General features: G+C 35.1%; 1 protein-coding gene across 1 annotated transcript in view; it reads left to right on the top strand.

The window, feature by feature from the left end:
• The window catches only part of LOC306646976 (uncharacterized protein), a 36,589-nt gene extending 22,891 nt beyond the window's left edge, over window positions 1–13,698 (top strand). Inside the window, exons 2-4 of the mRNA XM_079115913.1 lie at window positions 8,402–8,528; window positions 11,639–11,746; window positions 12,491–13,698. Of these exons, the coding sequence (XP_078972039.1) occupies window positions 11,713–11,746; window positions 12,491–13,578 (1,122 nt within the window). The 5' untranslated portion in view covers window positions 8,402–8,528; window positions 11,639–11,712 and the 3' untranslated portion in view covers window positions 13,579–13,698. The remainder of the gene's footprint in view (window positions 1–8,401; window positions 8,529–11,638; window positions 11,747–12,490) is intronic.
• The last annotated feature ends 277 nt before the right edge of the window (window positions 13,699–13,975 follow it).

The raw sequence follows: 13,975 nt of genomic DNA, 5'->3' as shown, positions 1-13,975 counted from the left end.
CAGTTGGTAGAATGCTTGCCTTTTAAGCACAAGGCCCTGAGTTCAATCCCCAGAACTGCAAAGAAAGAAAAAAAATTCTATGATGTCTTCATAGAAAAGAGAAAGTCATGAAATTTATTAGTAAAAATAAGAGGCCCCGAATAGCTGAACACATTCTTGGCAAGGAGTAGAGAGCCTGAAACACCACAATACCAGACCTTAGATTATACTGCAGAGCTATAGTAACAAAAAAAAAAATAGCATAATATTGGCAACAAAGTAGGCAAAAAGGCCAATAAAACAGAATAGAAGACACAGAAAAACCCACATAAATAAAATTATCTCATATTAAACAAAGGTGGTAAAATACACACTGGAGAAAACATAGCCTCTTCAACAAATGTTGCTGGGGAAAATGGAAGTCCACATGTAATAGAATAAAAATTAATTCATATTTCTTACCCTGCACAAAAATCAACTCTCAGTAGATCAAAGACCTAGAAATTTTACCAGAAGCCCTGTACCTGTTAGAAGAAAAGGTAAACCCAGAAATCCAATACATTGTCACAGGAACTGCTTTCTTCACAGCAAAAGAAACAATCAATAGCATGAAGAGAGAAACTACAGAATGGGAGAAAATCTTTCCCACCTGCATATGTTGTTAATATCTAGGACAAGCAAAGAAATAAAAAAGCTTAACATCTAAAAACAGAAAAAAAAAGTTTTTTTTAAATTAACGAAGGGGCAAAAGAAACTGGAGACCCTTCCCAAATGAATAAATATGATCAACAAATATGATAAAATGTTCAACATCTCTAGATATTAGAAAAAAATTAAAACTACACTGACATTCCATCACACTCCAGATAGAATGGCAAATATCAAAAATACTAATAAAAATATTCATGAGGATGCAGGAAAAAAGGAATGCTCATACATTGTGGGTGGGATTGCAGATTGTGTCAACTCCTCTGGAAAGCAGTATGGAGATTCCTCAAGGAATGGAATCACCATTTAACCGAATTATCCCGCTCCTCAGTATATATCCAAAAGATTTAAAAACAGCATACTACAGTGACACAGCCACATTAATGTTTATAGGGGCACAATTCCCAATAGCTAAATTATAAAACCAACCTAGGTGCCCTTCAACAGATCTATTGATAAAGAAATTGTGGTACATATACACAATGGAATATTAATCCACCATAAAGAAGAATGACTTTATGACTTTTGCAGGGAAAGATGGATCTGGAGAATAATATACTAGGTGAAATGAGGCAATCCCCAAAAATCAAAGGTGGAGTGTTTTTGTGATTATGTGAGAACTAAACCACATAAAGTGGGGGAGGATAAGAATAGAGGTTTAGTAAAGTAGACAATACTGAACAAAAGGAGGAAGTGGGATAGAATTAGAAAAGACAGTAAATCAGGCATAATTTTTCTATGTACACAAATAAAAATATCTTAGTGAATTCCATTATCATGCCCACCCACAAGAATAGAATCCTAATTAGAATAACACATATGCTTTCTTGTATAATTTTATCAAAATGAATTCTACTGCCATGTAAAACTTAGAACCAATATTTTTAAAAAAAAATAAGTTCTTTGAAAAATCTATGTATGATTATCCTCTTATATATATCATAATATAATATATACATATATCAAAATTTAATTGCATGAATATGTATAATTATTATTTTTTTTGGGCAGTGCTGGGTATTGAACCCAGGGCCTTGTGCTTGTGAGGCAAGCACTCTATCAAATGAGCTATATCCCCAGCCCTATAAATTTAATTTTATATTTTGAAAATAAGTTTGAATTAAAAAGAACAAAAATTAAAAAAAAAAAATCCAAACAGGATTGTTGTTACTATTTGATATTTTAATACCATACATGAAATACCACAAAATATTTGAATTCAAATTCACTGGTAAATGTTTCCTTTTGTGATCTATCTTGTTGCATTTCAAAATTTTATCTTATGCCACTGGAATTGAAATCACTAGAGAGCTTGTAACATGTTCAGAAAACCCAGCTCCATTCCAGAACTACTAAATCAGATTTTACATTTTTTTATTGTAAATAAATGGGATACATGTTGTTTCTCTGTTTGTACATGTAGTAAAGGCGTAGGATTTGTGTAATCATAAATTTACATAGGGTAATGTTGTTTGATTCATTCTCTTACTTTTTCCCTTCCCCCCACCCCTCTCACCCCTCTTCCCTCTATACAGTCCTTCCTTCATTCTTGCCCCCCTCCCTAAACCTAACTCTAACCCTAACACTAACCCCTCCCACCCCTCATTATATGTCCTTCTCCGTTTATCAACAACATCATTTGTCCTTTGGTTTTTTGAGATAGGCTTATCTCACTTAGCATGAAATTCTCCAATTTTATCCATTTGCCTGCAAATGCCATAATTTTATCATTCTATATGGCTGAGTAATATTCCATTGTATATATATATATATACCACAGTTTCATTATTCATTCATCAATTGAAGGGCATCTAATTTGGTTCCACAATCTGGCTACTGTGAATTGAGCAGCTATGAACATTGATGTGGCTGTATCTCTGCAGTATGCTGATTTTAAGTCTTTTGGTTATAGGCCAAGGAGTGGGATAGCTGGGTCAAATGGTGGCTCCATTTCAAGTTTTCTAAGGAATCTCCACACTGCTTTCCAGAGTGGCTGCACTAATTTGCAGCCCCACCAGCCCTGTATGAGTGTACCTTTATCCTCACATCCTTGCCAACACCTGTGGATGCTTGTATTCTTGATAGTCACCATTCTAATTGGGGTGAGATGGAATCTTAGGGTGGTTTTGATTTGCATTTCTCTTATTACAAGAGATGTTGAACATTGTTTCATATATTTGTTGATTGCTTGTAGATCTTCTGTGAAGTGTCTGTTCATTTCCTTAGCCCATTTGTTGATTGGGTTATTGGCATTCTTGGTGTAGAGTTTTTTGACCTCTTTATAGATTCTGGAAATTAGTACTCTATCTGAAGTATGATTGGCAAAGATTTTCTCCTACTCTGTAGGCTCTTTTTTCGCATTGCTGATATTTTCCTTTGCTGAGAGAAAGCTTTTTTGTTTGAATCTATCCCAGTTATTGATTCTGGCTTTTATTTCTTGTGCTATGGGAGTCCTGCTGAGGAAGTCTGGTCCTAAGTCGACATGTTGAAGATCTGGACCTACTTTTTCTTCTATAATCTGTAGGGTCTCCGGTCTGATTCTGAGGCCCTTAATCCATTTTGAGTTTAGTTTCATGTACAGAGAGAGATGTGGGTTTAGTTTCATTTTGTTGCATGTGGATTTCCAATTCTTCCGGCACCATTTGTTGAAGAGGATATCTTTTCTCTATTGTATATTTTTGGCCCCTTTGTCTAGTTTGAGAAAATTGTACTTCTTTCGGTTTATGTCTGTGTCCTCAATTCTGTACCATTGATCTACCTTTCTATTTTGGTACCAATATCATGCCATTTTTTGTTACTTTTGCTTTGTAGTAGATTTGAGGATCTGGTATTGCGATACCTCCTGTTTCGCTCTTTCTGCTAAGGATTGCTTTAGCTATTCTGGTTTTCTTATTCTTCCAGATGAATTTCATAATTGCTTGCTCTATTTCTGTAAGGTACATCATTGGGATTTTAATTGGAATTGCATTGAATCTGTATAGCACTTTTGGTAGTATGGCCATTTTGACAATATTAATTCTGCCTATCCAAGAACATGGGAGATCTTTCCATCTTCTAAGGTTTTCTTTAATTTCTTTCTTTAGTGTTCTACAGTTCTCATTGTAGAAGTCTTTCACCTCTTTTGTGAGATTGATTCCCAAGTATTTTATTTTTTTTTCAAGGCTATTGTGAATCGGGTAGTTTTCCTAATTGTTCTTTCCTAAGATTCATTATTTATGTAGAAAAATGCATTAGATTTATTTACGTTGATCTTATATCCAGCTACTTTACTGAATTCACTTATGAATTATAAAAGTTTTCAGGTTGAATTTCGTGGTTTTCTAAGTATATAATCATATCATCATCAAATAGGGATAGTTTGAGTTCTTGTTTTTCTACTCGTATCCCTTTAATTTCTTTGGTCTGTCTAATTGCTCTGGCTAGAGTTTCAAGGATGATGTTGAATAGAAGTGGTGAAAGAGGGCATCCCTGCCTTGTTCCAGTTTTTAGGGGGAATGCTTTCAGTTTTTCACCATTTAGAATGATATTGGCCATGGGCTTAGCCAAGATGGCCTTTACAATGTTGAGGAATGTTCCCACTATCCCTATTTTTTCTAGTGTTTTGAGCATGAAGGGATGCAGTATTTTATCAAATGCTTTTCCCACATCTATCAAAATAATCATGTGATTTTTGACTTTAAGTGTATTGATATGGTGAATTACATTTATTGATTTCCTGATGTTGAACCAACCTTGCATCCCTGGGATGAAATCCACTTGATCATGGTGCACTATCTTTTTAATATGTTTTTGTATGCATTTTGCAAAAATTTTATTTAGAATTTTTGCAACAATGTTCATTAAGGATATTGGTCTGAAATTTTCTTTCCTTGATGTGTCTCTGTCTGGTTTAGGTATCAGGGTAATATTGGCTTCATAGAATGAGTTTGGGAGGGTTCCCTCCTCTTCTATTTCATGGAAATCTTTGAGAAGTATTGGAATGAGCTCTTCTTTAAACCTTTTGTAGAACTTGGCTGAGAATCCATCTGGTCCTGGACTTTTCTTTGTTGGTAGGCTTTTGATGACTTCTTCTATTTCATTACTTGAAATTGGTCTATTTAAATTGTGTATGTCTTCCTCGTTAAGTTTAGGCAATTTATATGTGTCTAGAAACCTGTTGATATCTTTGAAATTTTCTATTTTTTGGAGTATAGATTTTCAAAAGAGCTTCTAATTATGTTTTGTATTTCAATCGTGTCTGTTGTGATATTTCTTTGTTCATTCTGAATTTTAGTGATTTGGGCTTTCTCTTGTCTTCTCTTTGTTAGTGTGGCTAAAGGTCTATCAATTTTGTTTATTTTTTCGAAGAACCAACTATTTATTTTGTCAATTTTTTGTATTGTTTCTTTTGTTTCAATTTCGTTGATTTCAGCTCTGAGTTTAACTATTTCTTCTACTACTTTTGGTGTTGGTCTGTTCTTCTTTTTCTAGGGCTTTGAGCTGTAGTGTTAGGTCATTTATTTGTTGATTTTTACTTCTTTTATTGAATGCGCTCCATGAAATAAATTTTCCTCTAAGTACTGCTTTCATAATGTCCCAGAGATTTTGATACGATGTTTCTTTGTTCTCATTTACCTCTAAGATTTTTTATTTATTTATATCTTCTGTTATCCATTCATCATGTAATGACATCTTGTTTAATCTCCAGTTGTTGAAGTAGTTTCTGTTTTTTACTCTTTCATTTATTTCAATCCATTATGATCTGATAGAATACATGGAAGTGTCTCTATCTTCTTGTATTTGCTAACATTAGCTTTGTGGCATAATATGTGGTCTATTTTAGAAAGGATCCATGTTCTGCTGAGATGAAAGTATATTCACTCGTGGTTGGATGGTATGTTGTATTATTCCTGGTCAGTTGGCTCTTTTTATTATTTTATTATTTGACAATTGCTTTAGTATAATTCCTCCCTTTACTGATTTACTTCTTTGTTTTTCTTCTCTTCCTCATGGAATATTTTGCTGAGAATGTTCTGTAATGCTGGCTTTCTTTCTGTAAACTCTTTTAGTTTTTGTTTATCATGGAAGGATTTTATTTCATTGGCAAATTTTAAGGTAAGTTTTGCTGGGTTTAAGATTCTTGGTTGGCATCCGTTTTCTTTCAGGGCTTGAAAAATGTTGTCCCAGGCCCTTCTAGCTTTTAGGGTCTGGATTGAAAAAATCTGCTGATATCTGTATTGGTTTCCCTCTGAATATAATTTGGTTCTTTTCTCTCACAGCCTTTAAAATTGTCTTTATTTTGTATATTAGTTATTTTGATTATAATATGCCTTTGTGTGGGTCTGTTGTAATTTTTTGTATTTGGAGTCCTCCTATACGCATCTTGTACTTGATTTTCCATTTCATTCTTCAGATTTGGGAAATATTCTGATATTATTTCATTGAATAGATTGTTCATTCCTTTTGATTGTTTCTCTAAGCATTCCTCAATCCCAATAATTCTTAAATTTTGCCTTTTAATGATATCCCATAGTTCTTAGAGATTCTGTTCATGATTTCTTACCATTTTCTCTGTTTCGTCAACTTTGTTTTCAAGGTTAAATAATTTTTCTTCAATATCTGAGGTTCTGTCTTCCAGGTGTTCTATCCTATTGGTTGTGCTTTCTATGGAGTTCTTAATTTGGTTTATTTTTTCCTTCATTTCAAGGATTTCTGTTAGGTTTTTTTTTCAATATCTCTAACTCTTTATTGAAATGATCTTTTGCTTCCTGTATTTGCTCTTTTAACTGTCGATTGGTGCAATCATTCAAGGCCTGCATTTGCTCTTTCATCTCATAATTTGCTTCCCTCATCATTTTAATTATGTACATTATGAACTCCCTTTCTGTCATTTCTTCTGCCATGTTGTCATTGGATTTTATTGATGTAACATCTAGATTTGTTTGGGACATTTTCTTTCTTTGTTTTCTCATATTGTTCAGGTATCAGTGGACCGCTGAGGTATTGCAGATTTCCTCTATTGACTTACAATTTCCCTGACGATTTTAATTATATTCCCTCTTATCCTTCAGTAACCTGAATTCTTGGAGGAAGTTGATAATGCAGTGCTTTACAAGGAAGCTGCCTCTCTAGGGGTGGTGGCCTTCAGGTGGGTTATATTCCCTGCTAGTGGGCAGAGGTGCCTCTACTTGTTGACCAATGGTCATCCAAAAGGGAACTAGGCTGCAGGCTGTGGCAATGCCTGTTTGGGCCTGTTTCTCTGGTTTTACCATCCTTATGGGAAAACCTCTCCCAGCAGGGAATACTCTCCTGGTGGGGAGGTCTCACTGGTCAGTTCCCATCATAGAGTTTCCCCTCAATCCAGAACTATCACCTGGCTTGTGCTGCCTTCCTCTGCAATGTTCCCAATGGCCCAGACTTGCCTCCTGGGTCTGGGACCCTCACCCTGTGCAGATGAGTCTTCTTAGGCTGCCCCTCCACGGAGAACCTGCCATCAGTTTTGGAACATTCTCTCTGCCCCTCAGCTTGTCTCATTACAGCTCTTCCACCAAGAAGCCTCCTAGGTCCTGGGACCCTGCTCTGCACCTAATCACATGGCTTTGCAGCTTCTCCTCTGAGCAGCTACCTGGAGCCCCATACAGTCTCTCTGAGTCCCAGCAAACCACCACACTTCTCTTCCTCTGGGCAGCCACCCGATGTTCTGGTGCGGTCACTAGGAGTCCAAGCAACTCACTGCACACCTCCTCCTGCAGACAACCACCCATAGCCCTGGTGTAGTCATTCCGCATTCAAATGACCTGCTGTGCTCCTCCTCCACTGGGAATTCCCCCAGGTGTTCAGGAGTAGTCACTCTGAGTCCAAGCGACCCACCACTCTCCTCCTCTGGGCAGCGACCCAGAGCTCTGGTGCGGCTGCTTGGAGACCAAGCGACCCACAGTGCTCCTCCTCCTACTCTGGGCAGCACCCCCGGTGTTCAGGAGCAGTCACTCTGAGTACAAACAGCTCCTCATGCACCTCCTCCTCTGGGCAGCCCCTTGGAGCCCCAGTGGATTGCTCTGAGTCAAAGCATTGTGCTGAGCAGTCTCCCCTATGGTGCCCCCAGGTGTCTGAGTTCACTGCTCCAGTGGGGTGAGGGGTGTCTCATCGGGCAACTCTACTTCACAAAGTTCCCTGTGTTCCAGGACTACTGCCCGATCCGGGACACCTCCCAAAAGGTAGAGACTCACCTGGTCGCTTTGAGTTGCTCCCAAGTCTCTGAATATCTCCTTTTCTTGAATCCTGAGTCCTGGAGCAACATGAAATGCAGCCACTCTCTAGTCCGCCATCTTGCAGATTTTACATTTTAATGAATCTCTGATTCATTGTTATATAATTACAATTGGAGAATTCCCATTCTTATCACCATAACTTTCTAAAATGAGAGCTATATATAGTTTAGGTAGATAATAGTATCTCTGTGTTTAAAAATGTCTTAATAAAGTCATCATCTATGTGAGGATCTTTTTTTAAAATTTATTTTGATTCATTGTACACAAATTGGGTACAACTGTTGTTTCTGTGATTGTACAGGAAGTAGAGTCACACCATTTGTGTAATCGTGCATAGGATAATGAAGTTTGTCTCATTCTGTTATTTTCCCTTTACCCCACCCACATGAGGGTCTTTCTAATTCATTTCAAACACTGTGAATGATCATGTGGTCAATGTGCTATTTATTTACCTACTACTATTTCAGGAACTATTGGCATTCAGGGATGTGACTGTTGATTTCACTGAAGAGGAGTGGAAATGTCTGGAGCCTGCACAGCAAAATTTACATAGAGATGTGATCTTAGAGAACTACAGAAACTTTGTCTTCCTGGGTAAGCATAACTTTCCTTCCAAATTCTCAATAAATTATTTTTACTTAATTTACTTCACCTTCAGAATATTTTCTGGGAATTTCTCTGTATGAATGAATTTCATATTTGTGTTTTCAAGAAAAAAAGGGCATATTTGGTACAGATAAAAATGTAATGACATCCTAAGAGTTTTTAATCTCTTCCTTTCTTGATGTGTTATATATCCTTCACTTTAGATAACTGGTGCATAAAGTAATTCAGTGATGTAGAATATTGTGGCCTACACATAGCAGTGGACACCATTGAAAGGCCCAAAAGTAAAGGAGGAAGCCAAACTTCAAAATGTTGGTGGAGAAGTTATGTAGCAGAAAATATTTTTTAGAAGTTTAGGTTTATTTCTCATTATCATTGAACATGTACTGGCCTATTTTTGTCATGTTTTCTAATTCTTTAGCGTCTCCTATTTTTCTCCAGTGATGTACCAGTTCATTCAAATTAAACACCAAAATACCCCTTTGCTTGAGAATGTCAGCGTGATATAAAACATCTTCCATTAATTGTGGGTCTCTAGGAAATCTGGTCACATTTTTGGAGAAATCTAGGTCAAATTATTATAATAAATTAATATCATAAAACAATTTCTACAATATTACTTATGTATTTTTTCATTAAAATTCCCTTATCAGAAGTCTTTGTGAAAACTTGTAATGAACTTTCTGTGAAATAAAAGTCAAGATTCACAATGAATGCTCTTTGGGGTCTATAGTCACAATTGCAAATTAAAGTAATGTTAAAGGGTTAGTAAAATAATACATCTGTCATTATATATAATTTTGTTCATTAAATTTTTCTTTTTTCTTTTGGAGTAGGTTTCATGTTGTAGAGTAAGTTTTCTCACATCACTTAATTCTATTTTATTTTTAATCCATATTTTATAATTAGATGGCAATTTTCACTACTTCCCAAATTAGAACAATGTAAGTTGAAATTAAGATATGCATGATCCTTGTTTCTATTGTCAAAATTATATGTGTTTTTATTGTAAATATTACACCTTTTAAAATTATTTTAATATTTTATCTGGTTTGGTTTTTCATCCCACCTATGTGCATAGTATTGTAAATTTTCTATATGTTACTGTAATGGGGATTGAATCCTGGGTGCTCTAATAATGAACTACATCCCCAATCCCTTTCTATTTATATTTTGAGAGAGGTTCTCACTAAGTTATTGAGGATGGCCTTGAAATTGCAATCTTTCTGCCTCAGAAATCTTAGTAGCTAGATTACATGCCTGTCCTTTATCTACATATTCATGAGTTTGTTCTTATTTATAGGATTAAAACCATAGCCTTTTAAAGTAGCTTCCAAACACTTTTTAAATTCTTTTTATCTATTATGTGTTGTTTAAAATATTTAATTCTGATCAAAAGCACAAAAGTTGCTTTCTCTAGCATATCAAATATTGTGTTCAGTAACGTTAATGCCATTCTCATTTCTGTTCAGAAAGCTTTCTGTGTGTTTTTGTTTATTTGTTTTTGTTTTGTTTAGGTATCTTATATGAGAATTCTGCCATGGTTTTGTTTTTGATAGTGAGTTATTTTAGTTAATATGATGTACTGTACATTTATATTGATTATAGATTTTTCAAAAATGTATAACTTTTTTAACTTGAAGAATATTCGGTAGATTTATATTCCAAATTGCCTCATCCACTCATTTCAAGAAATATTTGGTTTGATTCCTAATTTCAGCTCTGTTGAATAATACTGTAACAAATATTGATGTGCAAATATATCTTAATTTCCTGTGTGTGTAAGGGCTTATTACATTCATAATTCAATATGCCTATCTTTCTAGCTTGATATATTACCTATTGAATATTGTGACTTTTAATGTTTTTCAGTGATGAAAGTATACTTTTCCAATTTTGTATTTTGAATATTTTTGAGATATTCATACAATTTTGAGATTCTATAAAATTGCTAGACTATGTTTTTCTTTTTTCTTGCAAAGAATACCATTGTGAGTTTGATAGATATTTACAAGGAGTCCCTTGATAACTTTGAAGGTACAAAGGTCTTTTAATTTTATCTTTTGGTGGCACATGCCTGTAATCCCAGCAGCTCAGGAGGCTGAGACAGGAGAATCATGGCTTCAAAGCCAGCCTCATCAAAAGTGAGTCATTAAGCAACTCAGTGAGACCCTGTCTCTAAATAAAATACAAAATAGGGCTGGGGTGTGACTCAATGACCTCAGTTTAATCCCCGGTACAAAAAATTTTGAATTCTGGAACAAGACCATGTTCAAGAATATTTGTGTATTTTTGAGCATCCCTTCTACTTTGATTTCTACCTCTGTTCTATAATTTTTATGAAATAATTTAAATATTTTATACCTAAAAACCTTTGTTTTATTTCTTACCAGTTAGTTTATTCAGTTCAATATTTCATTTGCTATTGAGGACATCTAGTATATAAGTAAAATTGGCTTAAATTATTTGAAATCTTCTGTTTTGTGATAACCATTTTTTTGACTTTTTCTTTACAGTAAGTTGAAATTGCTGTCTCCTACTATTATAGCATTGCTTTCTATATATGTATTTACATTTCTTAAACTTACCTTTTTATATCTGTGAAGTATGATGTGAGCTGAAAATATATATATTCTTACTGAATTATTTGAAGGCAAGGTACTTTCTATCTTTATATAATATTCTACTTTGCCTCTTTTCAAAGATTTTTTTTAATTTAAAATATGTTTTAACTCATGTAACTTTCTGTTTTAAACTATTTTCTATAGAGGTTCAGGCCATGCAAATGTATGGAGGAGTATAAGCCTTTAAGTGAACACACTCCTTGGGTGATTAATGCCCTCTGTTTTTCTGACTTAGGAACATTCTGCAATCTCTCTCTCCTTTAGTCTTTATAAAAAATATTTGATACTAGTGGATTGTGAGAAGCAAACAACTTATATGATCTACACATGTGTAAATCTAACTGCACTAATGTAACCTGATATAACTCTGGAGTAGCTAATAAAAGAAGACTGACTCTCCTATGTGGGAGCCATTTCATGCTATATGTCATCCTGTGTGCTTGCCTCTTTATTTACTTACCTTTACTCTTGCAGCTCATGCCCTAAACAGGAACCCTTCTGAACATGTTGATGGAAGGAGTAGCTTGCCACCTGGAATATGCTTTGACATGCATCTTTTATCAACTGGTACAGATACCACTGGTAAGCTATGGGAAATTCCTTGTCTGACCCTCAATGTCATCATTGGAGTGAATTTCCTTATTTGCTTTGTAAGGCTAAACATACTGTAAGTGATGCTGATTTTGCCACTTTGTCCTCTAAAATAGATTCTTCCTGTCCATGATATTTGGAAAGTGGATAATTAAGACCCTAAATTGGGAAAATATAGTTAAAAAGTTGCATGAGTCACTGTGGGCTTCTATACCTGTGTAACAAGCTTGGTATTTGCGTCATGATGCTATCTCAAAAATAGCCTTGACAGTCCTGCCAACATCTCTTGTAGTCTCTATGACTGAAGATTTTCCTCCTGCTCCTCTTGCTCCTCCTTCTCCTCCTCCGTCTGGTCTCATTTTTCTGAATGTCTCAGGCAGGCAGCTGCTGAAGGAGAAATGCATAAATTGACTGTCTGTTCCATTAGATTAAATAATGCTAAATAGCCAGAATATGAACAATTGCTTTTTGCTGTGTTTAAATAATTAAGGAGGATGGTGTTGGGGAGTGGAATTAATAGTATATTTATGCTCAATATGATACAGGGGCTGGGAGTGGGTTGTGCTTTGGTTCCCAGTGATTGCAAAGAATTGGTGAAGATGGTTACTTCTCCTGCCCAAAATACAGTGTTTTTACAAGAATACTCTGATTTATCCCATGTTCAAGCTTAGGATAATGCTCAGGAAAATGTTAGTATTTATTAAGTAAAATAATTTTTATTTTCAATTATTTCAGCCATGATTTCTCAACATACCCAAGAATTTTTACCAGAGAAGGGCATAAAACATATATTTCAAAAAGTGATAAATGGAAAATACAGAAATTGTGACTTTGACTACTTAAAACAAAGAAAAATATTGAAAATGGCAACTGAGAATGAACATCAGAAATCATATTATCAAAAGTCAGCCCTTACTCACCACCACAGAATTTGTACTGGGGAGAAGTCCTATAAATGTAAAGAATGTGACAAAGTTTTTAATGATAAATCACACCTTATTGACCACCAGAGAATTCATACTGGAGAGAAGCCCTACAAATTTAAATATAATAAAGTTTTTTATCGAAGATCAATTCTTACTCAACAGCAGATAATTCATACTTGTGAGAAGTTCTTCAAATGTGGAGAATGTGACAAAACTTTTAATCAAAAATCAAACCTTATTTGCCACGGCAGAATTCATACTGGAGAGAAGACCGCCAAATGTACAGAATGTGACAAAGTTTTTAATAAAAAAGCACACCTTATTCACCACAGCAAAATTCATACTGGAGAGAAGACCGCCAAATGTAAACAATGTGATAAAAGTTTTAACAGAGGAGCACTCCTTATTCTCCACAGCAGAATTCATACTGGAGAGGAGTCCTACAAATGTGAAGAATGTAACAAAACTTTTAATGCAAAATCACACCTTATTGACTACCATAGAATTCATACTGGAGAGAAGCCCTACAAATGTAAAGAATGTGGCAAAGCTTTTAATCAAAAATCAAGACTTAGTTGCCACCAGAGAACACATACTGGAGAGAAGCCCTACAAATGTGAAGAATGTGACAAAGCTTTTAATAAAAAAGAACACCTTATTCACCACAGCAGCATTCATACAGGACAGAAGCCCTACAAATGTACAGAATGTGACAAAGCTTTTAATAGAAAATCAAGTGTTACTCGCCACCAGAGAATCCATACCGGAGAGAAGCCTTACAAATGTAAAGAATGTGGCAAAGCTTTTAATAAAAAATCAAGCCATATTTGCCACCAGAGAACACATACTGGAGAGAAGCCCTACAAATGTAAAGAATGTGGCAAAGCTTTTAATTGAAAAACTAGTCTTACCTACCACAGTAGAATTCATACTGTAGAGAAACCATATGAATGTGGAGAATGTGACATAGCTTTTAATCAAAAATTATACCTTATTAGACACCAGAGAATTCATACTGGAGAGAAGCTCTACATCCTTACCACTTCTGTAAGGATGAGTAAAAATTTATTCCAAGCCAGAAAAATCGTAGCAAGGAGAATTATCCAAATGAAAAAACTGTGACAGTGTGAAAATATCTCCAACAATTGATCATCCCTTACTCAGAACCTGAGAATACAACCTGGTTAGAGGGAGTACAAGTGGAAAAAGTTGTTCAGAGCTCTTAGCCATTGCTCAAACATTACTGAACATTAGAGAACTCATAGTGCTCATAAATCCCAAAAAGTTAAAGTTT

This window comes from Sciurus vulgaris, assembly GCF_902686455.1.
Source record: "Sciurus vulgaris genome assembly, chromosome: 16".
In the NCBI taxonomy this organism is placed as follows: Eukaryota; Metazoa; Chordata; class Mammalia; order Rodentia; family Sciuridae; genus Sciurus; species Sciurus vulgaris.
This window is presented reverse-complemented; position numbering and strand designations above follow the sequence as displayed.